This window comes from Vipera berus, assembly GCF_964194415.1.
Source record: "Vipera berus genome assembly, chromosome: 1".
Lineage (NCBI taxonomy): Eukaryota > Metazoa > Chordata > Lepidosauria > Squamata > Viperidae > Vipera > Vipera berus.
The window spans coordinates 355801183-355827743 of record NC_138202.1 but is presented as its reverse complement, the minus strand read 5'-3'; the positions used below and the strand labels follow the sequence as shown (position 1 = coordinate 355827743).

Sequence of the window (26561 nt, the reverse complement as noted above, 5' to 3'; positions counted from 1 at the left end):
CTCAAGGTTGACTCAGCCTTCCATCCTTCCGAGGTAGGTAAAATGAGGACCCAGATTGTTGGGGGCAATTAAGCTGACTTTGTAATAATGCCGCTTGGGGGGTGTATGAAAGCCCTAATAAGCAGGCATATACACAGAATGAAGGCTACTGCTAAGCTTGTAAGCCGCCCTGAGTCTTCGGAGAAGGGCAGGATATAAATGGAATTAAAATAAATAAAAAAAAACCAGTCCGCAGAAACAAGCAAAGCCCCATCCGTGCAATGCAGAGAGCACACAAAACCAGGCACTCTCCGGTCCGTGGAAAAACCTCTCTCCACGGAACCGGTCCCTGGTGCCGAAAAGGTTGGGGAGCTCTGTTCTAGAGCATAAAGACTATTTTAAGTGCAGGTCACATGATGAAAATGTGGGCGCTTGGCAACTGGCATGTATTTACGACGGTCGCGGTATCCCGAGCTCATGTGATTGCCATTTCAAAGACCACTCAACTTGTACTGTAAGTTGAGGACTTCAGGGAAGGAAGGAAAAATCATCTAGGATAATCTAGAACAGGGGTCTTCAAACTTGGCCCTTTTATGACTTGTGGACTTCAACTCCCAGAATTCCTCAGCCAGCTTTGCTGGCTGAGGAATTCTGGGAGTTGAAGTCCACAAGTCATAAAAGGGCCAAGTTTGAAGACCCCTGATCTAGAAACTCAGTTCTGAATCAAAGGCACAGGAAGAAATACTAAGATCCGTTAAACTCTACTTATTCTCAATAAGAAGACTATTCACAATAATCACAAGGATAACAATCGCAGAATCTTGGGTGGAATCATGTACAAGTATCCCTCTACTTATAACTATTCATTTACTGACCGTTCAAAGTTACAACAGCACTGAAAAAAGTGACTTATTTTTCACACTTCACAACCATTGCAACATCCCCATGGTCACTTGATCAAAATCCAGACTCGTGGCAAGTGACTCATATTTATGACGGTCGCAGTGTCCCGGGGTGATGTGATCCACTTTTTGTGACCTTCTGACAAGCAAAGTCAACAAGGAAGCCGGATTCACTTAACAACCGTGTTACTGCAGTGATTCACTTAACAACTGTGGCAAGAAAGGTCGCAAAATAGGTCAAAACTCACTTAAACAACTGTTAACAACAACAGCAATTTTGGGCTCTGTTGTGGGACCACCTGTACTTATTCTCACTAATAAGACTATTCACAATAATCACAGAGATAAACACGCACAGAACCTTGATGAATATCGGTTATTACAAATTGTTATTTTGCTCTCAAAAAAAAAAAAGAGCTTGGAAATCATAAATAACAAATGTTAATTTGAATATTGATGGGAAATTAAAGCTTGGGGAAAAAGCAATGACAGGACATTGATGGTATACAAGGATTGAATGGAAACACAATTAAGATATGTATAAGCTAAAAATTATTGATAAATGTAACAAGGGTGTTTTTACTTAGTTGAAGAGATAGCCTAGTATGAGATAGTAGATATTAAGGGGAAAAGAGAGGAAATATTTGATGCTGTAACTTGAGATTTATACTAAAGACTTATGTATGTTATTGAACTATTGATTAATCCAGTCAACATGTTGCTTTTTAAATAACTGTAAAATTAGAAATTAAATATTTTGTGGTGTTATTTTGTGCATATATATATATATATATATATATATATATATATATATATATATATGAATGAACTTCTGCCAACCTAGCAGTTCAAAAGCACGTAAAAATGCAAGTAGAAAAATAGGGACCACTACGGTGGGAAGGTAACAGCGTTCCGTGCGCCTTTGGTGTCTAGTAATGCCGGCCACATGACCACGGAGACGTCCTCGGACAAGCGCTGGCTCTTCGGCTTTGAAACGGAGATGAGCACCGGCCCCTAGAGTCGGAAACAACTAGCACGCATGTGCGGGGGAACCTTTACCTTTATATATGAATGAATGAATGAATGAATGAATGAATGAATGAACCTTTATTGTCAAAGTACAACCATGTATACATTGAGATTGGCTGAGCCTCCCTTCATGCCCCCACCCCCCAGCTTACAGTGACACAAACCCTCCATCTTTTGTGTGTGTGTGTGTGTGCGTGTGTGTGCGTGTGTGCGCGCAAAATAACACCACACTGCAAACATTTGACAATTTATCCATTCAGGACTTTACTCCCTTCTTGATAAAAGACGCCCCAAGTGATTTTAAGCATCCCCTACCTGAAGGTCCTTCAAGTTTGGAAATGGAATTCCAATGGTGAGAACCGCCCGGGCGTTGTCATCGGAAAAATCCAGGCCTTCGCTGACTTTGCCTCTGCACACAGCTATAAGCAGCGCTCCATCTGAAGCGATAGAACACAGCCCTCTAACATCATACAGGTAGCCCTTGATTTACAACCATTCATTTAGTGACCATTTGAAGTTACACCAACAGTGAAAAAGGTGACCTATGACCGTGGCAGCATCTCCGTGGTCACATGATCAAAATTCAGACGCTCAGCAACTGGCATGTACCGTGTTTTCCTGAAAATAAGAGCAGGTCTTAATTTTTTTTTTAATTTTGCCTCCAAAAGGTCTTATTTTTTGGGGGGTGTCTTTTATACTCACCTCCAGCACCGACAGCCCTGCCCACTTCTTCTGCAGCCAAAGGAGCAGCTTCATTCTGCAGCTGCATTAGGGCCTGCATTTCGCAGTCAGGCCTTTCCGGAAAGCCTCTGCAGCCGAGTACCGAGCTATGGATTCAATCCATAGCTCGGTTCTCAGCTGCAGTGGCCTTCCGGAAAGGCCTGTGACTGAGAAATGCAGGCCTCGCTGCAGAAGACGCCACAGAAGAAATGGGCCAGCAAACAGAGGCCTGGCTGTGAGGTAAGTGGGTGTGGGTCATGTGGGGCAGCTCCACCTCCCCACCCCTGCCCTAGCTTGATTTTTAGGTGTGTGCCTCACCCCAAAACTAGGTCTTATTTTCAGGGTATGCTTTACCTCACCTACGGCACTGACATCCCCACCCAGCCGGTCCACTTCTTCTGGGGCCAAAGTTCTGCAGCTGCATTCGGGCCTGCATTTTGCAGTCAGGCCTTTCCAGAAGGCCTCTGCAGCTGAATACCAAGCTTGTTTCTTGACTGCAATGGCCTTCTGGAAAGGCCTGTGACTGAGAAATGCAGGCCTCGCTGCAGAAGACGCCGCAGAAGAAATGGGCCAGCAAACAGAGGCCTGGCTGTGAGGTAAGTGGGTGTGGGTCATGTGGGGCAGCTCCACCTCCCCACCCCTGCCCTAGCTTGATTTTTAGGTGTGTGCCTCGCCCCAAAACTAGGTCTTATTTTCAGGGTATGCTTTACCTCACCTACGGCACTGACATCCCCACCCAGCCGGTCCACTTCTTCTGGGGCCAAAGTTCTGCAGCTGCATTCGGGCCTGCATTTTGCAGTCAGGCCTTTCCAGAAGGCCTCTGCAGCTGAATACCAAGCTTGTTTCTTGACTACAATGGCCTTCTGGAAAGGCCTGTGAATGAGAAATGCAGACCTGGCTGCAGAAAATGCCGCAGAAGAAGAAATGGGCTGGCAAGGAGAGGCCTAACTGCGAGGTAAGTGGGTGTAGGGCGTGTGGGGCAGCTCCACCTCCCAACCCCTGCTCTGGCTTGATTTTTAGGTGTGCCTCACCCCAAAACTAGGGCCTATTTTGGGGGTAGGGTTGGGGGTAGGGTTTATATTAGGCCCACTCTCCAAAATCAAGCTAGGGCTTATTTTCAGGGTAGTAGGCCTTATTTTTGGGGAAACAAGGTAAATAATAATAATAATAATAATAATAATAATAATAATAATAATAATAATAATAATAATAATAATAATAATAATAATAAGAAGAAGAAGAAGAAGAAGAAGAAGAAGAAGAAGAAGAAGAAGAAGAAGAAGGAGAAGGAGAAGGAGAAGGAGAAGGAGAAGGAGAAGGAGAAGGAGAAGGAGAAGGAGAAGGAGAAGAAGAAGAAGAAGAAGAAGAAGAAGAAGAAGAAGAAGAAGAAGAAGAAGAAGAAGAAGAAGAAGAAGAAGAAGAAGAAGAAGAAGAAGAAGAAGAAGCTGGAAGGGACCTTGGAGGTCATCTAGTCCAACCCCCTGCTCAGGCAGGAAACCCTATACCATTTCAGGCAAATGGCTGTCCAGTCTCCTCTTAAAAACTTCCAGTGTTTATGAAGGTTGCACTGTCCCAGGGTCATGTGGTCACATTTTGTGACTTTCCCATCAGTCTTCTGACAACAAAGTAAATGGGAAAAAGCGTAACAACCACATGATCTCCTTTACGACAGCAGTGACCCACTCAACAACAACCCTGGCAAAGAGGCTGTAAAATCGGGCGCAACTCACTTTCCAACCTTCTGGCTTAGCAATGGAACTTCCGGTTCCAATTGTGGTCATAAGGTGAGGATTACCTGTAATATGGTAGAATCTTGTTCCACTCAACCTAGGTTCCAGCTAGGTTTTTTCCCCCCCTTTCTGCATTTTTACTTACCTCTGCCATTCTGAGACTTGATGGCATCGGAGTATATTTGAAGCAGCTCATCAAAATCAGATTTGTCGCCTCCTTTGGGTTCCACAACGACCGTTTTAATCAGCTCCAGCTTCTCCCACAAGCCTGTGTGCAGCCAGCGGTCCTTCAATTTATCTAACATCTCCACAGAAGATCCAAAAAGAAAACGGGAGAATTATAAACCCAGCAAGCAAAGAAAACGGATACAGGCAGTTCTCCACTTACAGCCATTCATTTAGGGAACATTCAAACTTACGGCGGCACTGAAAAAGGTGAACTATGTCCGTTTTTCACACTTATGACCACAGCAGCACCCCTGTGGTCACGTGATCAAAATCCAGACGCTGGGCAATTGGTTCATATTTATGACAGTTGCAGTGTCTTGAGGTCAGGTGATCACCTTTTTGCCACCAAAATAAATAAATAAATAAATAAATAAATAAATAAATAAAAATAAATAAATAAATATGATGACATGATGTTGGAAGGGACCTTGGAGGTCATCTAGTCCAACCCCCTGCTCAGGTAGGAAACCCTGTATCATTTCGGACAAATGGCTGTCCAGTCTCTTCTTAAAAACTTCCAGTGTTGGAGCATTCACCACCTCTGGAGGCAGGTTGTTCCACTGGTTAGTTGTTCTAACTGTCAGGAAGTTTCTCCTTAGTTCTAGGTTGCTTCTCTCCTTGATCAGTTTCCATTCGTTGCTTCTTGTCCTGCCTTCGGGTGCTTTGGAGAATAGCTTGACTCCCTCTTCTTTGGGGCAGCCCCTGAGATATTGGAAGACTGCTATCCTGTCACCCCCAGTCCTTCTCTTCGTTAAACTACACATACCCAATTCCAGCAACCGTTCCTTATATGTTTTAGCCTCCAGTCCCCCAATCATCTTTGTTGCTCTTCCCTTCACTCTTCTGACAAAGTCAGTGGGGAAGCCAGATTCATTTAACAGCTGTGTTACTAACAGTGATTAACAGCTGTTGCAAGAAAAGTCATAAAGTGGGACAAAGCTCACTTAACAACTGTCTCCCTTAGAAACAGAAATTTTCGGCTCAGTTGTGTTCATAAGTTGAGGACTACCTCTAATAATTCCTGTATTCGCTGTAATAATTCACTGTAGCAAAAAAATCAACTAAAGCCCTCCGAAAGATTTCTAAGTAAACTGAAAGACCCAGAGGAGAAAAAACAAACTAACCAGGACTTATCTACAACAGTGTCCCCCAACCTTTTGAGTGCCAAGGATCAGTTACATGGCGAGCGGGTTTTTCATGGACCGGAGGGGTTGTGTGCGTGTGCTTTCGGAGTGGTTCGTGACCTGGGAGTTGGGGAGCCCTGATTTACAACGCACACCGTAAGTACTGCCACTATGTATGAAAAACAGGCAGAAGACTCAGCAGAGAGCAACTATGAACACCAACTAGCAGTCAGAAGACACGATGAAAACTTTAATTTCACAACATATGGACAGACTAAAACCATAGTTTCAACTGGGAAACTGTGAACGTCCTAGACCAAGCTAAATTTAAAAATATCTAAGAATTCCTGGATGCCCAGCACTCAGACAAATTGGTCATCGACAGGCACGTGGAGATAAACAACGTCTACGCATCGTTCAAAAGCAGACGATCGAAAGGGCTAAAAAGGAAAAAAAAGGATCACAATGTCTCAGCAGCAATCAACACTCAGATAAGCAGAGATTAAATACCAAGATTAACACTAGACCAACCATCAAGAAGTGTAAACAATACCCCAATCAAGGAAACCTACCCCCCAACTCAGACAAACTAAATCCTCCTATTTTCCCCACAACAATAATCCTGTCGGTGGGCTGGGCTGAGAGAAAGTGACTAGCCCAAGGTCACCCAGTCGGCTTTCATGCCTTTGGCGGAACTAGAACTCACCGTCTCCTGGTGACTGGCCAAAGGTCACCCAGCCAGCTTTCATGCCTTAGGCAGAACTAGAACTCGCCGTCTCCTGGTGACTGGCCAAAGATCACCCAGCCGGCTTTCATGTTTTAGGCGGAACTAGAACTCATTGTCTCCTGGTGACTGGCCAAAGGTCACCCATCTGGCTTTCATGCCTTAGGCAGAACTAGAACTCATTGTCTCTTGGTGACTGGCCAAAGGTCACCCATCTGGCTTTCATGCCTTAGGCGGAACTAGAACTCACCATCTCCTGGTGACTGGCCAAAGGTCACCCAGCCAGCTTTCATGCCTAAGGCAGAACTAGGACTCATGGTCTCCCACTTTGTAGCCTGGAGTCTTAACCACTAGACCAAGCTGGCTCTTAAACATAATACATAAAACAAGCAGGAGCATGATTGCTAAATTCTGATAAGTTCTACATGCCTAAATCCCATAGATTTTTTTTTTTTATTGAAAAGTTTTAAAATACAGTTTTCCTTTAAAAAAAAACCCCTTCCCCCTCCCTCCTCCCCTCCCTACCTCCCCCCTCTCCCCCCCTCCCCCTCTCCCTCCTCCCTCCCCTGCCTCCCCCCCTACTTCCCCTCCTCCCCCCCTCCCCCCCCACTTCCCAGAGCAAAATACAAGGTATATATCTAAAAAGCAATCATAAACAATCATATACTAACAATTATAAACTCTAAAATCCATCACTCTCTAGCTTATATAGAGTAAACCAATCCTTAATAATACTAAATATGTATAAAGAACTAAAATAAAAGAAAACTAGCGTCATTCCCATCTATGTTCTTCCACAATTCACTATTTCCTAAACATATTCTCATTTACACATCACAAACACCTATCCCTATTAACCTCTCTAGCCAAAATAGGCTATAATAGATAATTCTTACACAAATTAACCCACATTAACCCACAAAACTTTCTTCCTCTTCCTCTGTAGTAAATTGTCCATTAATTCCAAATTAAAGATTCTGTTACCATACATATCATCCCAAAACTCTTAAAAACACAACTACCCCTTGACTATCAGTATGTTGTGGAAGTTCCATAGATTTCTACTAGACCTATTTTCTTTTCTTTTTTGAGCGTTTTAAGGCAGCACGCGTCACCCTCTGTTCTCTAGGATCATCCAAAAGAGTTGCAGCTTGATCTCCTCCTGTACCATTCTCGTCTATCTGTCCATCTTCATCCTCTTGATGTTCTCCTTCTCCAGATCCCTCTGCAGCTTCCAAAAGTGTTGATGGGGTTGCTTTTAAGACATTGTTGTAAAAATCATGCGCTTGCTTCACAGTACCCAAACAGTACCTTTTGCCTTCATACATGAAGCTCAACCCAGCTGGGATCTCCCATCTGAACCTTATATCCCTTTGCTTGAGCTCTTGCACAAGAAATATAAAGTCCTTCCTTCTCTTTAAAATCTTTGGAGGAATTTCTTTTAGAACCAAAACTTCTTGACCAGCAATCACAACTTTAGTATCATAGGCAGCTTGTATAACTTCATCTCTAATTTCCCTTTTTACAAAATAAACCACCACATCTCTAGGCAACTTTCTCTGTTTAGCAATCCACGAGTTCACACGAAACACTTTGTCCATGCCTTGTTTTATTTCAGATGCTGGATGGTTCAATACCACCTCAAAAGCCTCAGAAACCAGCTGCTTTAAATCTTCCTTAATATTCTCTTTTAGGCCTCTAATTCTAACAGCAAACTGCATCTGATAAAATTGAGCCAAACTCAGTTCGCTATCCATTTTGTCTTTGAAATCTTCAATTTCCAATACTTTTGCTTCTAATATAGCATTCTTTTGAGTCAGTTCTTCCACTTTGTCATCCAGCACCTCCACACATTTAGCTATTTTATGCACTGAGGACAAAATGTCTACCTTCATCTCTCTAAGTTTCTGTTCCATCCTTTCTTCCATTCTCTGCTCCAATTTCTCCAATTTCTCCTCCATCTGTGCAAATTTAACACCCATTGACTCCAAAATTAACTGGGTATGTTTTTCAAGATCCTTCGATGTCACTACATCTGGAGAATGCAACGCCTGCAGTAATGATTGTTGTTGCACCGGAGAATTTCCAGCACTCCGAAAAGTTCTAGGGGGAGGTTTAGACGCCATCTTTTACTTACAATTGTGTCGCACTTTCACTTTAAGTTTTAAGCAAAGTCCATCAAGCTCGAGAGTAAAATAAAATAATCCTTTTCATCTCTTCATCTTTCCCTCTTGTACTGCTCTGCCTGCTCTTTTCCTTTCATAGTCTCTCCTTCAAGCAGGGATGGTCGCAGACGCCTGGCTCTGCTCCATGAAGTCCGGAGCAGAGACGCTAGCCAGCTGGGAGCAGCCCAGGCTGCGGGGGAGTTCGATCCTTCAGCCGCCCAAGCTCCAAGCTCAGGCGGCCCCGGAGAACTCAACCCCTACCTGGGGGCTCACCCCCTCCTCTTCTCCCGAGGAGGGGGCTTCAAATTCGCCCGAACAGCTGATCGGCGCTGTTTCGGGCGAAAAATCACACAGCTGGGCGGCGGGCAGCCTGGGAAGGCTGTCTCCGGCGCCGCGGAGCCACCGGAAGTCCTAAATCCCATAGATTTAATATATTTATAAATTTATAGACATAGCAATAGCTATAGCACTTAGACTTAAATACCACTTCACAGTGCTTTACAGCCCTCTCTAACCGGTTTACAGAGTCAGCACCTTGCCCAACAATCTGGGTCCTCATTTTACCGACCTCGGAAGATGGAAGTCTGAGTCGACCTTCAGCCGGTCAGTATCGAACTGCTGGCAGTCGGCAGAGTCAGCCTGCAATACTGCATTCTAACCACCACGGCAATATTTAGAATGACTGCCTATATCAGTATATCTATTTCTGTTGTGATGAAAGCTGGATCCAACCCACGTTTACCAGACACACATCTGAGCTAAAATCACTGTGTTAAGTCCACTTCCTGACTGGGCTGACTAAATTAATAGTTTTGGATGGACGATTTTGAGATCCTAGTGCGGGGTGTCCCAAAAAGACAGCTTGCTGCTCTTTTTCGATCAGGGCTTCCATGGAACACAAGCTGAGGTACCACAATCATTTTTCATTGGAAGGAATAAATAGCCTGCGTGAGCCAATATGCTGTTTATTCACAAGAAAGGAAGAAAAACAAGGAATCTTGATTTTTATCGTGAGTAAATGCAGTTCTTGGCAGTGTGACTATTTCCCCCCACATATTGCTCCATCGATATGTAAATGACGTGTTGCAACATAGCATAAGGAGAAAAGAAGAAATAGGGGAGACATGATAGCAGTGTTTCAGTATCTGAGCGGCTGCCACAAGGCAGAGGGGGTCACAAGGCACCAGAGGGAAGGACGAGAAACAACAGTTGGAAACTGATCAAAGAAAGAAGCAACCTGGAATTAAGGAGAAACTTCCTGACAGTGAGGACAATCAACCAGTGGAACAGCTTTCCTCCAGAAATCGTGGGTGCTCCATCACTGGAGGTTTTTAAGAAGAGACTAGACAGTCGCTTGTCTGAAATGGTATAGGTTCGCCTGCCGGAGCAGGGGGCTGGACTAGAAGACCTCTAAGGTCCCTTCCAGCTCCATTGTATATAAGCATGGTCCAATCTTATTTTCACTTACTACCTGGCATCCGTTAACAGTTGCCCACCCATCTACTGGAGGCCCTTGAAATGCAGGGGATATTGCCAATGAACCACTAAACTGATTTTGTACCTCCAAAAATGGTCATTTTCAAACATTTCCAAGAGCCTGCATCAGACCTTAGCTGATTTCTTGGCTTGCTCAATTTTGGATGTATGTTGAGGGGAAGAAACCTATTCCAGATCCAACCTGGGTTGGTCCCTGGGACCAAAGATATAATCTTCTGAGCTTCTGGGCTCGTGATGGGGCTCATATGGAGGGAACCTCTCTCTCACCTGGTATTGAACCCAAAGTCTGTGCTAGGCTTAATTTTGTAGTTTGCAATTGTACTTTACTTAATATGACTGGAAGCTAAAACATATAGGGAACGGTTGCTGGAATTGGGTATGTGTAGTTTAACGAAGAGAAGGGTGAGGGGGGACATGACAGCAGTGTTCCAATATCTCAGGGGCTGCCCCAAAGAAGAGGGAGTCAAGCTATTCTCCAAAGCGCCTGAAAGCAGGACAAGAAGCAATGGATGGAAACTCATCAAGGAGAGAAGCAACCTAGAACTAAGGAGAAACTTCCTGACAGTGAGAACAATTAACCAGTGGAACAACCTGTAGATAACACGCCACCTCCTCTCTGGGTATAATCTGCTCCCTCCCTCCCTCCCTTTCTATTCCGTTTAGTTTTATTTCAGTTGCATTGTAAATTTAAGATCTTTACTTACTGCTTTAATGTTTCACAAGGCATTTTAATCATCGTCTGTTAAGCCGTTGGCGAGATAGGTGGCATACCTAGTTGGGTAATAAAACGTCTGCAAGGAATCTACCAAGCTCAGAGAGCACCAAGGATCCCGCAATTGTCCTCCCCCCCCCCCCAATCTTTCTCCTCCTGCCCCATTCCCTTCTAGCACTGATGATGTTACCTAGTTAGGTAATGAAACATCTGGAAGAAAACCACCAAGCTCAGACAGTACCAACAACACTAGCAATAGCACTTAGACGTATATACGGCTTCGCAGTGCTTTACAGGCCCTCTCTAAGCAGTTTACAGAGTCAGCCTATTGCCCCACAACAATTTGGGTCCTCATTTTACTGACCTAGGAAGGACGGAAGGCTGAGTCAACCTTGAGCTGGTCAGGATCCAATTCTTGGCTTTGGGCAAAGTTAGCCTGCAATACTGCATTCTAACCACTGTGCCATCACGGATCCTAGACCAAAAACCCCATGGTCCTTCTCCTCTTCACATCCCATTCTCTACTAGCACTGATGATGTTACCTAGTTGGGTAGTGAAACATCTGCAAGAAAGCAACCAGGCTCAGAGAGCAACAAGAACCTCATAGTCCCCCCAACATCTCACATCCCATTCCCCAGTAGCACTGATGACGTTAAGGTAAGGTAAAGGTTCCCCCGCACATGCGTGCTAGTCGTTTCCGACTCTAGGGGCCGGTGCTCATCTCCTTTTCAAAGCCGAAGAGCCAGCGCTTGTCCGAGGATGTCTCCGTGGTCACGTGGCCGGCGTGACTAGACGCCAAAGGCGCACAGAACGCTGTTACCTTCCCACTGTAGTGGTCCCTATTTTTCTACTTGCATTTTTACGTGCTTTCGAACTGCTAGGTTGGCAGAAGCTGGGACGAGTAACAGGCGCTCACTCTGTCATGCGGCACTCGGGATTCAACCCGTCAAACTGCCGACCTTCTGATCAACAAGCTCAGCGCATCCCATTCTCTACTAGCACTGATGATGTTACCTAGTTGGGTAGTAAAACATCTGCAAGAAAGCAACCAGGCTCAGAGAGCAACAAGAACCTCATAGTCCCCCCAACATCTCACATCCCATTCCCCAGTAGCACTGATGACGTTACCTAGTTCAGTGTTTTTCAACCTTTTTTGGGCAAAGGCACACTTGTTTCATGAAAAAAATCACGAGGCACTCCACCATTAGAAAATGTTAAAAAATTTAACTCTGTGCCTATATTGACTATATATAAAGTAATTCTCTTGAATAGGAATCAAATAAACACAAAGAAAGTATTTTATAATTACTTTTCAATTTTTCCCACGGCACACCAGGGTGCCGCGGAACAGTGGTTGAAAAACACTGACCTAGTTTAATAATGAAACATCTGCAAGAAAGCAACCAAGCTCAGAGAGCAACAAGGACCCCTCATTTCAACCCTGAGCTACAAATATTCTCCTCCTTCTCTTCCCCCCTCCCTCCTCCCCCTCCCCTTCCTCCCTGCAAACTCCCCTCCCTTCTAGCACTGATGATGTTCCCTAGTTGGGTCATGAAATGTCTGCAGGAAAACCACCAAGCTCAGAGAGCACCAAGAACTCCACAATTCTCCTCCTCCTCCTCACACTCCACTCCCCACTAGCTCTGATCATATTACCTGGTTTGGTCATGAAACGTCTGAAAGAAAACCACCGTGCTCAGAAAGCACCAAGGACCCCACAGTTCAATCTTGAGCTACAAATATTCTCTTCTATCAAAAAACAAACCTCTTATATCTTTTTCTTTTTTAAAACATCACATGCCCCATTTGCATTCTATAATTAAACCAGGTCCGGGAACAGGGCGATAAAGCGCATATTGCAAGCAAGGTGATGATCAGCATTGTGCCCACACTTGCACCATCAATTGTGAATAATTCAGCGTCGGTTCTGAAGATCAGAGTATGCATGAGTCAACTTCGAAGGAACGCGAGGGATTTCATGGGAAGGGTTTTTCTTTAAGGATCACGATGAAGTGCCAGTTGCTAGCAGGACACAACATTGTGTGTCCCATGCACCGTAAACCCAACACAGCGAGCTACGAGATGTCTCAGGGTACCGAGACGGCATGAATTTTTCAATAAAGCTTTTAAATAATGGAAAACATGAACAGCGACATCGGTAATGAAAAATGAAATGTTTTTGCACACCAAAGGTTCCACAGCTAATATGCTGAACCTGCCAACATTGAGGTGGAAAAAGGTGATTTTTTAAAAAAAATGGAATTAAATCTTTGTTGTTAGCTGCGAAGTCGTGTCCGACCCATCGCGACCCCATGGACAACGTTCCTCCAGGCCTTCCTGTCCTCTACCATCTTCTGGAGTCCATTTAGGCTCACGCCTCCTGCTTCAGTGACTCCATCCAGCCACCTCATTCTCTGTCGTCCCCTTCTTCTCTTGCCCTCAACCTTTCCCAGCATTAGGCTCTTCTCCAGTGAGTCCTTCCTTCTCATTAGGTGGCCAAAGGATTTGAGTTTCAATTTCAGGATCTGGCCTTCTAAAAAGCGGTCAGGATTGATCTCCTCTAGGACTGACCAGTTTGTTCACCTTGCAGTCCAAGGGACTCGCAGGAGTCTTCTCCAGCACCAGAGTTCAAAGGCCTCAATTCTTTCTCGCTCGGCCTTTCTTATGGTCCAACTTTCACTGCCATACATTGCAACTGGGAAGACCATGGCCTTGACTATACGCACTATTGTTGACAGGGAGATGTCTCTGCTTTTTAGTGTGCTGTCTAGATTTGCCATGGTTTTCCTCCCCAGGAGCGTCTTTTAATTTCTTGGCTACAGTCCCCATCTGCAGTGATCTTGGAGCCCAGGAAAATAAAATCTGTCACTACCTCCATTTCTTCCCCATCTATTTGTCAGGAATTGAGAGGGCTGGATGCCATGATCTTGGTTTTCTTAATGTTAAGTTTCAACCCAACTTTTGCACTCTCCTTCTTCACCCACAACAATCTACCTCATGCATAATCGGACTTATCCCACGCTGGAAACCATTCCAACATTTAAGAATTACATTAAGGCCACACTTGGAATACTGCATCCAGTTTTGGTCACCACGATGTAAAAAAGATGTTGAGACTTTAGAAAGAGTGCAGAGAAGAGCAACAAAGATGATCAGGGGACTGGAAGCTAAAACATATAAAGAACGGTTGCTGGAATTGGGTAATGAAGAGAAGGACTAGGGGTGACACGATAGCAGCGTTCCAATACCTCAGGGGCTGCCCCAAAGAAGAGGGAGTCAAGCTATTCTCCAAAGTGCCTGAAGGCAGGACAAGAAGCAACGGATGGAAACTAATCAAGAAGAGAAGTAACCTAGAACTAAGGAGAAACTTCCTGACAGTGAGAACAATTAACCAGTGGAACAACCTGCCTCCAGGAGGTGTGAATGCTCCAACACTGGAGGTTTTGAAGAAGAGACTGGACAGCCATTTGTCTGAAATGGTATAGAGTTTCCTGCCTGAGCAGGGGGTTGGACTAGAAGACCTCCAAGGTCCCTTCCAACTTTATTATTATTATTATGGATTGGATTGGCTGAAATAATTTACAAGCCCTTTTGCGTATAGTATGGAGATTAAATACATTTAGCTCAAAGTACAAGTAGTCCTCGATTTACAACCATTTGTTTAGTGACCATCCAAAGTTACAGCAGCATTGAAAAAATGACTTATGACCATTTCTCATGCTTACGACCGTTGCAGCATTGCCCACAGTCACATGTTTGAAATTCAGACACTTGGCAACTGACTCATATTTATGACGGTTGCAGTGTCCCGGGGTCATGTGACCCTCTTTTGCCACCTTCTGACAAGCAAAGTCAATGGGGAAGCCAGATTCACTTAACAGCCGTGATACTAACTTAACAGTTGCAGTGCTCCACTTAACAACCATGGTAGGAAAGGTCGTAAAAGGAGGCAAACTCACTTAACAACTGTCTCGCTTATGAACAGAAATTTCGGGGTCAATCGTGGTCATAAGTCAAGGACTATCTGAAACCTGATTTCCCATCGCTAATTAAATTCCCCATCCAACCCTTTTGAGATAATTCATGTCAACCAAAACTGACAGTCCAGTTTTGCTTCCTGCTTGCCTATTTGTGATGGGAAAGAGCCCTCTGTAGCTGACTTGCTTAGCAACAGAAATTTGGGGCTCGGTTGTGGTCGTAAGTTGAGGACTGCCTATGCAGATAGCCCTGTTTGGTGACTGCGTGAAGTGGCAACTGCACTGAAAAAAAGAGACTTATGATCATTTTTCACACTTATGGCGGTCGCAGCCTCCCTGTGGTCACATGGTCAAAATTCGGATGCCTGGCAACTGACTCATACTGACAAGGATTTTTAACATCTCCTTGCAAACGGCCTGTGTACCATTGTGCTTGAAAGCAGCTACCATTGTCCCAGTCCCCAAGAAAACTGCAGTTGAGTGCCTGAATGACTACAGACCTATTGCATTAACGTCTGTAGTCATGAAATGCTTCGAAAGATTGGTTCTCCAACATCTTAGGACATGCCTCCCACCGGACTTTGATAAACATCAATTTGCCTACAGGGGAAATAGGTCGACAGACGATGCCATAGCTACTGCTTTACACTCTGTAGCAAGTCATCTCGAGAAGCCTGGAAGTTACGTCAGGATGCTTTTTGTTGACTACAGCTCGGCTTTCAACACCATTTTGCCAAGCATTCTCATCGAGAAGCTGACTGACTTGAAATTCTCCCCCGCCATCTGCGATTGGATTCAAGACTTTCTTAGGGACCGGTTACAAACAGTGAGGGTCGGCTCTGCTTTGTCCACCCCCCTGAAGCTTTGCACCGGCACGCCACAGGGCTGTGTGCTTAGCCCCTACCTGTACTCTTTATACACTTATGATTGTGTATCATCTGACCCATCCACTGCGATAATCAAGTTCGCAGATGATACAACTGTGGTGGGTCTTATTACAGGTGGGGATGAGACAGCATATAGGGCGGAGGTACAAAAACTATCCATATGGTGTAGTAACAACAACTTGCACCTAAACATCGGCAAGACGGAAGAGATGGTGTTAGACTTCCGGAGAAAAAAGGAGGAACCTGCCCCACTTTACATCGGAGAGAACTGTGTAGAGAGAGTTTCCTCCTTTAAATTTCTGGGAGTCTACCTCTGTGAAGATCTGACCTGGAAAGTTAACACAACTCAGGTGGCTAGAAAGGCCCAACAGAGGCTTCACTTTCTTAGGGTCTTGCGGAAGAACAGGGTAGAACTACGGCTAATGACCCTCTTTTACCAGTCTACTATAGAGAGCGTCCTCTCGTATGGTATTGTGGTTTGGTATGCTGGTCTGACAGCCGCGGATAGGAAAGTATTACAGAGGGTGGTGAGTACAGCACAAGACATTGTGGGCTGTTCCCTGACCCCACTGGATGACCTCGCCAGGGCTCGTTGCCTTGGAAGAGTGAGGAAGATTCTCAGGGATGACTCACACCCTGGACGGTATCTCTTTACTCTCCTACCATCCGGTAGGAGATATAGGAATATAGCCAGCCGTACCAACAGGCTGAAAAATAGCTTTTATCCGTGGGCTGTTAGGCTTTTAAATGGGACATAATCTTATGCAGAATTGACTTGGGAGGCCGGTTTGTGGTGTAGTTGGTTCACATAGTGTGGTGGGATGGAGGGTTTGTTGTCACTGTGTGTTGGGGGGAGAGAGCACGGGGGGAGGCTCAGCTAATCTCAATGTACACATGTTGTACTTTGACAATAAAGGTTTATTATTATTATTATTATAACGGTTGCAGTGTCCCGGGGTCACGCGATCCCCTTTTGCCACCTTCTGACAAGTAAAGTCAATGTTACTACTTAACAACTGCAATGATTCACTTAACAACTGTGGCAAGAAAAACCATAAAATGGGGCAAAATTTCTCACCTAGAGAGATAAATTGTGGTCGTTAAGTCGAGGAGTACCTATACATTTTAGTTTGCACATACTCTTTTCCCTTCCTGATCTAATGCAGGGCTTTTCAACCAGTGGTACGGGTACCACCTGTGGTACATTGGCACCTGGCAGGTGGTACGTGACCATCCTAGAAAAGTGGTAGTGGGGGAGGGGAATGAGCTGAACCGGTGGCAGCACCGCACAAGCCTGAGCAAGAGACGGCTGGAGCTGCAGGGCTGTCAGGGCTCAGCGGAAGCGCCACAATCAGCGCCAGGCTCCAGCTGGAGCTCGGCGCTGATCCTGACCCTTCTGAGCCCAGAAGAAGCACCGATCAGCTGGAACGTTGCAGCATCTCCAGGGTTTTGTGATTTACATTCAGATGCTTGGCAACTGATTCATATTTATGACGGTCACGGTGTCCCAGGGTCATGTGAAATGACCAAAACCTGATGCAACCACCCAACAGAGGGGGGGAAATAAAAACCAAACACCCCCCACCCCACCCCCGCTGCCAATCCTCAACAGAAATGCTCACAACAATGAAAACCTCGGACAGGAGGAAGAGCGCCACCGGGCGGGCAGGCAGGTGTCTTGCTCGGCTGTGTCTTGGGGGGCACTTTTTTCAGTGCCATGGTAACTTCGAACAGTCACTAAGCGAACTGTTGTAAGTCGAGGACTACCTGTACTTCTTCACTTTTTTCCTTTTTTTTTTTTGAGTCATCAAGTTTTTGACATCTTGCTAGGCGACTGGTAGTACTCGGATGTTGCCATATCCTAAAAGTGGCAGAATGGGTGAAAAAGTTGAAAAGCCCTGTTCTATATCTCTTTTATTGTTTTTCCCCTTTATTGCCCCATTTTGCGATTGCTACAAAATGCTCCAGAAGAGAAGAGAAAGTAAAAAAAATAAGATAAAACAAAATAAAACAGCAATGTTTGTGATGGAGGGCAGCAGTTATTTCACAGTTCTTGCTTAAATTGTGCGGCAAATCCGTACACCAAATGTAATAATTGAAGGGGGAAATTAGACTGCGTCTTCCAACGAGTTCTTTCCCACCATTTTACCAGGGTTCAAGAGAAAAGGAAACGGGGCGATTGCGAATTCTTCATTCGTCTTCCTGTTGCTATGCGTATGAGATAGTTAAACTAACGGCGCAATTAATTATTAAACGGAGCTGCCATGCCGGGTGGGAAACTGGACGGGGAAGAAAATCCCATCTGCCAGTTCAGCGTGTAATGTTTTTAGATATCGTGTCCGATCATCTGTCAGTGACTGCCACTAGGCGTGCTGATTTATGCGATGGGAAGTCACGGCTGGAAAATATCCTTCCGCGTGTAAAAAGCCAAGTGCCAGCGGTCATTCTAGACCAGACCTTTGTGGGTAAGCGGCTGAACACAGCTTTGGCTAAAGATGCAGTACATTTGGTCTCTGGAAATTCTAGCCACCATCGCCATAATACTTATTGACGGAATAACAAGAGTTGGAGGTCTTCTGCTCCAGGAGGTCCCCAACCTGTGGGCTGTGCGGACAGCCCCACTCACACGACCGTTGCGGACACTCAGCCCCCCCCCTCGCGCGAGCGTGGTGAGTGCTCACGGTCCCACTCGTGTGAGCATCAAAAAAGGCTCGCGGCCCCCACTTGCGCAAGCACCTGGAGCCTGACTCGTGCGAGTGTCACAGGCGCTAGCTGCCCCGCTCACGCGAGCGCTCGGGGTCTCACTCGTGCAGGCAAGGGGTGCTCGTGCGTGCACACGCGCACTTGCCTGCTCCTCCCACAAAATGGTCTCTCCTCCCCCTCACGAAAGCTTAGGGAACTCTGTTCAACCCCTTGCTCAGCCAGGGGACCCTTTACCAGTGGTGGCGAACCTATGGCACGCGTGCCAGAGGGGGGGGTATTCAGAGCCCTCTCTGTGGGCATGCGCGCCATCACCCCAGCGCCCCCCAAAGAGTTGCCCCTGGGTGCGGCCCACATGGAACAGCGCAGCTAAGGACATGGCAGCTGGGCAGTGGGGAAAAGACTCCGCCCTTGCTCTCTGTCGCGCGCAGATGATACGTGCGTGGAGGATGTGGCCGCCATGCCGCTGCTGCACCGCCTGGGCGATCTGCTGCGGCAGGCCGTGGAGGGGGTGGGTGGTCCTGCGGGCGGGCAGGGTGGGGTGTGGGTTTTTTTGGCACAGTCTCTAAAAGAGCTCTGGATGGCTCCCGACCTTTGCTCGTTTCACCACGACCTGAAGACTTGGCTATTTGAACTTGCCAGCCTGGACTGAGGGACCGGGATTTTAGATTTTTAAATTTTAAAAAATTTTAAATTTTAGAATGTGTTTATTGTTTAGGCCCCTTCATGGATTACTGCCTTGTTGTGGCGAAGGGGCTTGCGTAATTCAATGAAGCTATGAGCTATGCCGTGCAGGGCCACCCAAGACGGACAGGTCATAGCCGAGAGTTCTGACAAAACGTGATCCACTGGAGAAGGAAATGGCAACCCACTCCAGTATCTTTGCCATGAAAACCCTATGGACAGTACCAAAAGGCAAAACGATATGACGCTGGAAGATGAGCCCCTCAGGTCAGAAGGCGTCCAATATGCTACTGGGGAAGAGCAGAGGGCTAGTACTAGTAGCGCCAGAAAGAATGAAGCGACTGGGCCAAAGCCGAAAGGACGCTCAGCTGTGGATGTGTCTGGTGGTGAAAGGAAAGTCCGATGCTGTAAAGATTTTTTCGCCATAGGAACCTGGAATGTAAGATCCATGAATCAAGGAAAGCTGGACGTGGTCAAACAAGAGATGACAAGACTGAACATCGACATCTTAGGTATCAGCGAACTAAAATGGACAGGAATGGGTGAATTTAATTCAGATGACCATCAGGTATACTACTGCGGGCAAGAATCCCTCAGAAGAAATGGAGTAGCCTTCATAGTCAATAAAAGAGTAGGAAAAGCAATACTGGGATACAATCCTCAAAATGACAGAATGATCTCAGTTCGAATCCAAGGCAAACCATTCAATATCACAGTAGTCCAAGTCTATGCCCCAACCACCAGTGCTGAAGAGGATGAAATTGACCGGTTCTATGAAGCCCTACAGCACCTTATAGAACTAACACCAAAAAATGATGTCCTTATCATCATGGGGGATTGGAATGCTAAAGCAGGAAGCCAAAAGATAACCGGAATAACAGGCAAGTTTGGCCTTGGAGTACAAAATGAAGCAGGGCACAGGCTGATAGAATTTTGTCAAGAGAATACGATGGTCATAGCAAACACTCTTTTCCAACAACCCAAGAGACGGCTCTACACATGGACATCACCAGACGGTCAACACAGAAATCAGATTGACTATATGCTCTGCAGCCAAAGATGGAGAAGCTCTATACAGTCAGTAAAAACAAGACCAGGAGCTGACTGTGGCTCAGACCATGAGCTTCTCCTTGCAAAGTTTAAGCTTAAACTGAAGAAAGTAGGGAAAAGCACTAGGCCAGTCAGGTATGAATTAAATCATATCCCTGTTGAATATACAGTAGAGGTGACAAATAGATTTAAGGAATTAGATCTGATAGACAGAGTGCCTGAAGAACTATGGACAGAGGTTCGCGACATTGTACAAGAGGTAGCAACCAAAACCATCCCAAAGAAAAAGAAATGCAAGAAAGCAAAATGGCTGTCTGAGGAAGCTTTGCAAATAGCTGAGGAAAGGAGGGAAGCAAAAGGCAAGGGAGAAAAACATAGATATGCCCAATTGAATGCAGAATTCCAGAGAATAGCTAGAAGAGATAAGAATGCCTTCTTAAATGAACAATGCAAAGAAATAGAAGAAAACAATAGAATAGGGAGGACCAGAGATCTTTTCAAGAAAATTGGAGAGATGAAGGGAACGTTTAATGCAAAAATGGGCATGATAAAGGACCAAAATGGCAGGGACCTAACAGAGGCAGAAGAGATTAAGAAGAGGTGGCAAAATTACACAGAAGAACTATACAAGAATGAGCTTAATGTCCCAGATAATCACAATGAGTTGGTCACTGACCTCGAGCCAGACATCCTAGAATGTGAAGTGAAGTGGGCCTTAGAAAAGCTGAGCAACAACAAAGCTAGTGGAGGTGACAGTATTCCAGCTGAGCTATTCAAAATCTTAAAAGACAGTGCAGTAAATGTGCTACACTCAATTTGCCAGCAAATTTGGAAAACTCAACAGTGGCCACAGGATTGGAAAAGATCAGTTTACATTCCAATTCCAAAGAAAGGCAGTGCCAAAGAATGTTCAAACTATCGCACCATTGCACTCATTTCTCATGCTAGTAAAGTCATGCTTAAAATCCTACAAGCTAGACTTCAGCAGTATGTGGATCGAGAACTACCAGAAGTACAGGCAGGATTTCGAAGAGGCAGAGGAACTAGAGATCAAATTGCCAACATACGCTGGATCATGGAGAAAGCTAGGGAGTTCCAGAAAAACATCTACTTCTGCTTCATTGACTATGCTAAAGCCTTTGATTGTGTGGATCATAACAAACTGTGGCAAGTTCTTAAAGAGATGGGAGTACCAGACCATCTTATTTGTCTCTTGAGAAACCTATATGCGGGTCAAGAAGCAACAGTGAGAACTGGACACAGAACCACTGATTGGTTCAAAATTGGGAAAGGAGTCCGGCAAGGCTGTATACTGTCGCCCTGCCTATTTAACTTATATGCAGAGCACATCATGAGAAAGGCAGGGCTAGATGAATCAAAAGTTGGAATTAAGATTGCCGGAAGAAATATCAACAGCCTAAGATACGCAGATGATACCACTCTAATGGCAGAAAGTGAAGAAGAACTAAAGAGCCTCTTGTTGCGGGTGAAGAAGGAGAGTGCAAAACTTGGGTTGAAACTTAACATTAAGAAAACCAAGATCATGGCATCTGGCCCTCTCAATTCCTGGCAAATAGATGGGGAAGAAATGGAGGTAGTGACAGATTTTATTTTCCTGGGCTCCAAGATCACTGCAGATGGGGACTGTAGCCAAGAAATTAAAAGACGCTTGCTCCTGGGGAGGAAAGCCATGGCAAATCTAGACAGCACACTAAAAAGCAGAGACATCACCCTGTCAACAAAAGTGCGTATAGTCAAGGCTATGGTCTTCCCAGTTGCAATGTATGGCAGTGAAAGTTGGACCATAAGAAAGGCTGAGCGCCAAAGAATTGAGGCCTTTGAACTATGGTGCTGGAGAAGACTCCTGCGAGTCCCTTGGACTGCAAGGCGATCAAACCGGTCAGTCCTAGAGGAGATCAACCCTGACTGCTCTTTAGAAGGCCAGATCCTGAAGCTAAAACTCAAATACTTTGGCCACCTAATGAGAAGGAAGGACTCACTGGAGAAGAGCCTAATGCTGGGAAAGATCGAGGGCAATAGAAGAAGGGGACGACAGAGAATGAGGTGGCTGGATGGAGTCACTGAAGCAGTAGGCGTGAACTTAAATGGACTCCAGAAGATGGTAGAGGACAGGAAGGCCTGGAGGAATGTTGTCCATAGGGTCGCGATGGGTCGGACACGACTTCGCAGCTAACAACAACAATTGTTTAGGGCTATTTGATTTAATACTATTTTAATTTTTATATATTATGTGTTATTTATAGTGTTTTAATTGCCCTGTACACCGCCCCGAGTCCCTTCGGAGAGGGGCAGTATATAAATCCAAATAAATAAAATAAATAAATTTGCCGTCACTGTCCTATACCATTTCAGACAAATGGCTGTCCAGCCTCTTCTTAAAATCTTCCAGTGTTGGAGCATTCACCACTTCTGGAGGCAGGTTGTTCCACTGGTTAATTGTTCTAACTGTCAGGAAGTTTCTCCTTAGTTCTAGGTTGCTTCTCTCCTTGATTAGTTTCCACCCATTGATTCTTGTCCTGCTTTCAGGTGCTTTGGAGAATAGCTTGGCTCCCTCTTCTTTGTGGCAGCCCCTGAGATATTGGAACACTGCTATGATGTCACTCCTGGTCCTTCTCTTCATTAAACTAGACATTGGCCTGCGTCTAAACTGGCTGTTGGCTTTGCAAGACTTAATCAAGCCCACAACTGACCATCCCATTCAGAGCCCAACTCTCTCAAACGATGTAAGAAAAGGGATTTGGATGCTATCTTAAAAGAAAGTGACAAATTTCATCTTGGAAAATGCCAAAGGAACAATAAAGGTTGTAGGAGAAAGAAGAGAAGACGAAGAAACATTTATTTTTAAATGTTACTATTTTAAAAAATATGATTAGGGGAAGAAGGTAAAACCCCAAAAGGTGAAATCCATTGGTGGGATTCAGTCGGTTTGCACCGGTTCAGTAGAACCGGTAGCTAATTTTTTTTTTTACTTCAGCAAACCGGCTGAAGCCCTAGCCCTTTTTCGCAAGGCCCAGAACAGACCACCAGAATTACGTGGACGCCACTTCCGGAAGTCCGTTCTGAGCCTCGGAGGCCTGGGGGAGGTCTTCCAGGGCCAGATCGGCCCACTGGAAGTGAGTGGACGGCATGTCTGGAAGTCTGTTCTGAGCCTTCGAGGCCTGGGGGAGGTCTCCTGGGCCCAGAACGGCCCACCGGAAATGAATGGACGCCACGTCCAGAAGTCTGTTCTGAGCCTTAGAGGCCTGGGGAAGGTCTCCCAGGCCCAGAATGGCCCACCGGAAGTGAGTGGACGGCACGTCTGGAAGTCTGTTCTGAGCCTTCGAGGCCTGGGGGAGGTCTCCCAGGCCCAGAACGGCCCATCGGATGTGAATGGATGCCACTTCCGGAAGTCTGTTCTGAGCCTTGGAGGCCTGGGGGACGTCTCCCAGGCCCAGAACGGCCCACTGGCAGTGTGTGGACACCACTTCCGGAAGTCCATTCTGGGCCTTATAGGCCCAGGCCCAGAATGGGCTTCTGGAAGTGGCGTTCACACAGAGAACCAGTTATTCAGATATTTGAATCCCACCACTGGTGGTCTTAAGAAGTGACGAGATCCTTTCTAACTTTTTATCCTGAGAAAGGACTAGAGTTAGCAACTGCAGAATATTTTTAAATTTAACATCAGGTCACTGCATAGTTGAGGAGGACATACTGTCTCTCCCCATTCTGAGAAAAAGCTGGTCAGCAGAGGAAGATGTGTGCCTGTAGCTTGTTGACTAGGTTTAACGTTCTTTTTGTTCAACCATTACTTTAAATAAAAACTGAGGTAATGCTATCCAAAGCAATAAATGTGAGTTGGGCAGCCTTACAAATTCCATAAACACAGATGTTCTATTGTTTCCCGACAAGTTCCTATAGCCTCTTGATGCCACTTGCCAAAATTCAATCTAAAAATGGCATCATTTCAGTAGTAAAATTCTCTTAATAATGACTTTTTTAATATTAAAGATGGGAAAGTCTCCCATTACCATTCTTTCCCTTTAGCTCCTCTGAAATGTCCCAAAGCCAGATATTTCTGGTTTTCTCTTTCTTTTTTTCTTTCTTTCTTTCTTTCCTTCCTTCTCTCTTTTTTCTTCCATCCTCTCCTTTCTTTCTCTCTCTCTTCCTTCCTTTCCATCTCTCCTTCCTTTCTTCCTCCATCTTTCCTTCTCCTTGCCTGCACATCTTTCTTTCTTTCTTTCTTTCTTTCTTTCTTTCTTTCTTTCTTTCTTTCTTTCTTTCTTTCTTTCTTTCTTTTCTTTTTCTTTCTTTCTCTCCCTCTCCTTGCTTCGCCATCTCCCTTCCTTCTCCTTGTCTTACCATCTTTTCCTTCCTTCCTTCCTTCCTTCCTTCCTTCCTTCCTTCCTTCCTTCCTTCCTTCCTTCCTCCCTCTCTTCTTTCTTTCTGAACAGTTTGCTCCCAATGTTTTTCCATTCCCACCCCAATATTCCCCAAAAGACATTAAGCAAAAAAAAGAATCACAGGATTCTTGCATTCGAACACATCGTTTCTAAACTAAAGCATTTTCCACATAGGTCGCATATATAGACACATTCATTCCATTCCGGCACTATCTCCTCTCCATTAATAATAATAAATAATAATAATAATAATAATAATAATAATAATAATAATAATAATAATAATAATAATAATAATAATAATAAAAAACCTTTATTGTCAAAGTACAACATGTGTACATTGAGATTAGCTGAGCCTCCCTCCCCCCCCGTGCTCTCTCCCCCCAACACACAGTGACAACAAACCCTCCATCCCACCACACTATGTGAACCAACTACACCACACACCGGCCTCCAAAGTCAATTCTGCATAAGATTATGTCCCATTTAAAAGCCTAACAGCCCACGGATAAAAGCTATTTTTCAGCCTGTTGGTACGGCTGGCTATATTCCTATATCTCCTACCGGATGGTAGGAGAGTAAAGAGATACCGTCCAGGGTGTGAGTCATCCCTGAGAATCTTCCTCACTCTTCCATCGGAAGTGAATGGATATTTAAGGGATGCTCTACAAGGAGAGAGTAAACAAGAATTAAACCGCAGAGTAAACAAGTATTAAACTCCCCGCTCACAAATCTCCTGAAGGACTGGTGGGGAGGGAAAGAATGAAATACAGTAGAATCAAATTATTCTGAATGAGGGATTAACTGTTGGCGGGTTCTACCAACGAAGCATACGCTGCCCTCCATGTTGGATTCCTCTTTCTTATTCCATCAACGTCCATACTTTTCACAAACCAGGGTTGATGGGAAATGGCTCAGCTTAGAAGTGACCACTCCATTAAAGGTTTACAGTAGAAACGTTACCGAAAATATAAAACGGGTTGATCTGTATCTGCCCACATTAATCATTAGGAAACCCACCTCAACAGATCAAAAAAACAGGACGCCAAGCTCAAAGACACTCTTAAGGTATATCAACTTTAAAAATTTAAGAGCCATTATTTCTCCTGGCTCCCTACTTAATAGCATTGAAGCCAGGCCTTCCGATTCTTGTCTCGCAGCTTTTCTTGGCAATAAGATAGGGATGAAAACCATTTACAACGAGGGCAGGAATTGATCTCATGTTTTGTAGAAGCTAGCCGCTCCTTACGGCAACCTAAGATTATTATTATTATTATTTTGAGGGGAACGGGGAATTGGAAGTTGCAAGCATTGATGCAAGGGATGCAGTTATACAAATAAGATAGAAAAAAAATTAAATTAAATTAGATTAGATTAGATTAAATTAAATTAGTGGTTATAGTGATTTGGAAGTTAAGGAACCAGGCTAGAAGCAAGGAGGCGATGAGTTCTAGTCCTGCCTTAGGGATGACACCCAGCTGAGTGACTTTGGGCCAATCACCAGGAGACAGAGAGTCCTAGTTCTGCCTGAGGCATGAAAGCCAGTTGGGTGACTTTGAACCAATCAGCAGGAGATGGGGAATTCTAGTCCCATCTTAGCATGAAAGCCAGTTGGGTGACTTTGGACCAATCATCAGGAGACGCTGAGTTTTAGTCCCACCTTAGGAATAAAAACTGGCTGGGTGACTTTGGGCCAATCACCTGGAGATGGTGAGTTCTAGTCCTGCCTTAGGCATGACACCCAGCTGAGTGACTTTGGGCCAATCACCAGGAGATGGAGAGTTCTAGTCCTGCCTTGGGCATGAAAGCCAGTTGGGTGACTGAGTCAATCAGCGGGAGACGAGGGAATTCTAGTCCCATCTTGCATGAAAACCAGCTGGGTTTCCTGGGGCCAATCATCAGGAGACCCTGAGTTCTAGTCCCAGCTTAGTCATGAAAGCTGGCTGAGTGACTTTAGGCCAGTCGCTCATGCTCAGCCCAACCCACTGCACAAGATTTTTGGTCTAGGGCAGGAGTAGGCAACCTCGGCTCTTTTATGACTCATGGACTTCA

The 26561-nt window shown here is 45.1% G+C and overlaps 1 protein-coding gene across 1 annotated transcript in view; it reads right to left on the bottom strand.

The window, feature by feature from the left end:
• BRIP1 (BRCA1 interacting DNA helicase 1) overlaps positions 1–26561 on the bottom strand; it is a 118359-nt gene that overhangs the window by 31557 nt on the left and 60241 nt on the right. Inside the window, exons 15-16 of the mRNA XM_081346670.1 lie at positions 4506–4665; positions 2226–2347 (exon numbers count right to left, since the gene is read on the bottom strand). Of these exons, the coding sequence (XP_081202796.1) occupies positions 2226–2347; positions 4506–4665 (282 nt within the window). The remainder of the gene's footprint in view (positions 1–2225; positions 2348–4505; positions 4666–26561) is intronic.